This window comes from Alexandromys fortis, unplaced genomic scaffold (assembly GCF_014885135.2).
Source record: "Alexandromys fortis isolate MF-2015 unplaced genomic scaffold, M_Fortis_MF-2015_v1.1 scaffold_140, whole genome shotgun sequence".
Classification (NCBI taxonomy): domain Eukaryota; kingdom Metazoa; phylum Chordata; class Mammalia; order Rodentia; family Cricetidae; genus Alexandromys; species Alexandromys fortis.
The window spans coordinates 599,671-604,094 of record NW_026068048.1 but is presented as its reverse complement, the minus strand read 5'-3'; the positions used below and the strand labels follow the sequence as shown (position 1 = coordinate 604,094).

At 53.6% G+C, this 4,424-nt stretch overlaps 1 protein-coding gene across 1 annotated transcript in view; it reads right to left on the bottom strand.

The window, feature by feature from the left end:
* Positions 1–2,873, bottom strand: part of Lgals4 (galectin 4) — an 8,338-nt gene extending 5,465 nt beyond the window's left edge. Inside the window, exons 1-3 of the mRNA XM_050119309.1 lie at positions 2,619–2,873; positions 2,312–2,400; positions 554–758 (exon numbers count right to left, since the gene is read on the bottom strand). Of these exons, the coding sequence (XP_049975266.1) occupies positions 554–758; positions 2,312–2,400; positions 2,619–2,663 (339 nt within the window). The 5' untranslated portion in view covers positions 2,664–2,873. The remainder of the gene's footprint in view (positions 1–553; positions 759–2,311; positions 2,401–2,618) is intronic.
* Positions 2,874–4,424: the final 1,551 nt, after the last annotated feature.

Genomic DNA, 4,424 nt, shown 5'->3' with positions numbered 1-4,424 from the left:
CCGCCCCATCTGTGCACAGCCTAAAGTCCTTCTTTTCACCTTGGCAAGCAAGCACCTGGATTTTGTGTTCCTGGCACCGCGCATGTGGAGAGCAATGGCCGTGACAAGGGAAGTCCAGCTTGCCTCCCTCTCTCTCCTTCCCCCTGGGGCGGATCCATCTGTCAAGCTGCAGAAATAGCTTTGCCCACATTCCGGGTCCAGAGCTGGGTTCTCCACATGGGACCTCCAGGCTAGAGTTACAGCATGCCATCAGTGCTGTCCCAGAGCAGGGGCGGCATGTCCCCTCTCCCCCTAAGTCTAACCCCACTGGTGGGGGGGGGGGGGGGGGGGGGGCGGCGGGGGGGGGGGGCGGCAGGGAGGGAGGGCTGCAGGGAGGGAGGGCTGCAGGGAGGGAGGGCTGCAGGGAGGGGGCTTCAGGGAGGGAGGGCTGCAGGGAGGGAAGGCTGCAGAGAGGGAGGGCTGCAGGGAGGGGGCTCCAGGGAGGGAGGGCTGCAGGGAGGGGGGATGTAGGGAAGGGAATTGAATGGAGGGAGTGCTGCAGGGAGGGCCAGACCTTGAAGTGCTCAGGCATGACCATGAACACCAGCTCGAAGTGGCTGCCCCTCTGGAAAGGCATGCTCTTCTTCTTCTCCTCTGAGCCCCACTGTCCGCTCTGCTTCGTGTTGAAGACCACCTTGTCCCAGCCGTCAAAGCGGGGGTTGAAGTGAAAAGCGATGTCTGCCCCCTCATCCTGCCCCACAGAGAAGTTCACATGGAACCTGGTGGCATAGAAAGGGCTGGTTCAGTGTCTGCCTGCCCGTGCTAGGGGCTTTCTGTAAGAAGTTCTGGGGACACCCTGCCTGGGCCCTGGCACCGTTGACCCAGATTACAGGCAGGAAAGGATCCTGAGTTCCATATGCAGTCTCGGGGGGCCCCCTCTCCTCTCTGCTTCTCTTTCTCATCTCTCTAGAGTGTCCTCAGAGATAAGGGTGAGTCAGACTCTTTCTTTTATATATTTTTTCCTTTTGGGGGGCTGGTGGAGTGATGAAAGTCGGGGCTCACTCTGTAGTCCAGGCTGGTGTCTAAATGGTGGTCTTCCTGCCTCAGCCTGCAGAGTGCTGGGATCACCTGCGTGCACCATCTGAGGGCAAGGACCTTTGTCCTCATCGGGACTCTCCAGCACATGCGGCTATTTAATAAGGAAGGAACGCCAGATAAAGAAGGAAGATTGGGGGGCTGGAGAATCGTCTTAGCCGGTGCTTGCTGTGAACGCATGATGAACCCGGGGAAAGCCGGGCCTCACGCTCACTGACCAGCCTAGTGAACAGGCTCTGGGGCCCAGTGAGAGAGTCTGTCTCAAAAAACAAGGTCTATCCCAGAGAGGCAGAAGTGGGCAAATCTCCGCGAGAGGACAGCCTGGTCTACATAGCAAGTTCCAGGCTAGCCAGGGCTACTTAGTGAGGCACTGTCTCAGAAACAAAACAGAACAAAGCACAGATGTGACTGAGGGGGCACCTGGAGTTGACTCCGGCCTCCACCTGCACATACATGCACCTGCACACACATGTGGATACACACATACATGCACCTGCACATACATGCACCTGCACACACACATGTGGATACACACACATACACAAAGGTGGATGGTGCCTGAAAAAGACACTTCAGGCTTACCTCTGGCCGATACACACACATGCATGCATGCACACACACATGAACATTACTCTTTGCACACACACGCGTGCGTACACACACACACAAAATGGTAAGGAAACAACATGGGGAACGTAGTTCAATAATAATTTCCACACTGAAGCATGGCAAAAGTCAAGCCTTAGTGGACTTGCTCTTTTGTACCTTGAAACCTAGCAATCAGCCCATTCTACAGATGGAAAGTTGAAGGACAGAGATGCCCAGTAGCTCAGTAGCTCTCTGAGTCACACAATGGCTGAGTGCCCCCATCCCCCGGCGGGGGAGGGGAAGTGACTTTAGGCTCTGGCTTGTGATCTGAATTCACTTTCTCAATCTGTCACTTCAGGGTATTATCCCTTGGTGACCCCTTCCTGACCTCTCTTGACCAATCTTGATAGGACCCACTCAGTCCCTTCTTCTACTGGGCCCCCATTGTTTCCTTCCTTCCTCTACCTCTTAATTGGGGCCTCCCTGCTTATTTCTGTCCCCACAAGCCCTTTGTACCCCATAAGCAGCCAGAGGGACCCCGTGAGCACCAGACTCCCAGCATGCTCCAAACTGTGCCTGGCACCTGAGTTAGGGACGGGAGAAAGCCCCTCCCTGGGGTGGGCAGGGACGGGGTGGTGGGCTGTCTCACCGTTTCATCTTCTCTTTGGCTACTCCTTGGATGTAAATAGACATTCCAACACTGAGGCCACCTGGAATGGGCCTCTTGTAGGGCAGGGTCTGTAGAAGGGGTCAGTTGAAAAATCTCAGAGGCTGCCTGCCTGTCACAGCCCTTCCCCCTCACCCCAAACACCCCCAGTCCCTTAAGCACAGGAGATGAAATTACGGCTGAGAGGCTGGGGACATGGTTCAGTAGAATACTTCCTCGGCACAGCAAAGGGGGAAAAGGAAAACGGGGTTTGGGGAAGACAAGGTGTGGGCTCAGGTGGGCATCTCACCGGATTGTAGGTGGGCTGGTATCCCGGCGCTGGGACAAAGGCCATCTTGAGAGTCTGAGCTGATAGCTTGTCCTGAGAGAAGTGAGGGGCAGTGGAATGGTGGCAGGTCGCAGGTGGCCCTTATACTAGAGGGAGTGGCTGTCAGGGGAGAGGTCATGAAGTCTCTCTGGTGGGGATCACTAGGACACACCCTAGCCTCCCATGCTGGCAGGGATGCTAACCCTCAGAGGTGCCCCATGAGGAGGAAGTATTCCTGGACTTTGGCCTTACAGGGCTTTATCAGAACAATAAAACCTTGCCTTGAGAACTGTTGGCAGAGGGAGGGGACGATCTGGTGGGCAGGGCAGGGGCTGGGCCACGGGAGTATGAGGACAGGTGGCCAGTAGAAGCAAGCCACAATGAAGGGGAATGCCTTGCACCTCCTGACCCCACATACTCTAAGACAGGGGCTTAGAGCACACAGCTGGGGCCACAGGTTCTGAGGTCCAGTTCTACCATTGCCCCTTTCTGGAGCCAGCACCTCACTCTCGGCTTGCCCATCTATAAAGTGGCCATCCTCCACCACACAGGGAACTTAAGGCCAGTCTGGGTTACAGGAGATCCTATCCCAAACAAATGAAATCCGGCAGCAAAGGCAAGTGTGGTGTCTATAATCCTAGCATTTGGGAAGCAGAGGCAGGAAAATTACTTGCAAGCTCAGGGGCAGCCTGGTCTGTAGAACAAGACTCTACCTAAAAAAAAGAAAAAGAAAAAAGAAAGAAAAGATCTGGGTATGACTGGGCATGGTGGTACGTGCCTTTAATCCAGGACTCAGGAGGCAGAGGCAGGTGAATCTATATAAATTAGAGGAGAATCTGGTCTATAAGTGGGTTCCATGTGAAAATCGCATGACCTGGGTTAGAGTCCCAGCATTCACATGGTGGCTCACAACCATCTGTAACTTCAGTTCCAGGGATCCAGCACCCTTTCCCGGCACCCGTGGCTGACACATGCGTGTGCTGCATACACACAGGCAAACACCCTCACATAAAATAAAATTAAGAAGCCAAAACCAAGTTGGGCAGGGGTGCTTCATGCCTTGAATCCCAGCACTCAGGAGGCAGAGGCAGGTGGATCTCTGAGTTCGAGGCCAGCCTGATCTATGGAGTGTTCCAGGACAGCCAAGGCTACACCCTGTTTTGGCCGGGGGGGGGGGGGACCCACCACCAACAATTTAAAAAGGTTGAGGAGTCCTGAGGAATACCATCAAAGGTTGGGCACACATGTAGGGATTCAAACAAAACCCAAAATAAAATAGAAATAAAGAGTAAAGGAGGGCTGGGGCTAGAGCTCAGAGGTGAACACTTGCTTGGCGTGTGGGCCCTGAGTTCCAGTGCCAGCAACACAAGGAGGAATGAGAGGGGCTCCCCAAGTTAATAAATGCCTATCACATGACTCAGCATACAGAAGACACTAAGTAAATGTTTGGCCTTACACTCATTCCAAACATAAATCTAGAGGGCTGAGATTACCCATGGATAAGAAAACCCAAAGTTAAAACAATCCAAAACGGGACAGATGTGCTGAGGCACACCTGTAAACTGTAGGGAAGGTCATTCTCAGCCACAGTGAGTTCCAGGCTGGACTTGTCCACATGACACCATGTCTAAAAATAAAATAAAAAAGCTGGGTGGTGGTGGCGCACTCCTTTAATCCCAGCACTCAGAGACAGAGGCAGGCGGATCTCTGTGAGAGTGTGTTCCAGGACAGACTCCAAAAGCTATACAGAGAAACCCTGTCTCAAAACAAACAAACAAACAAACAAAA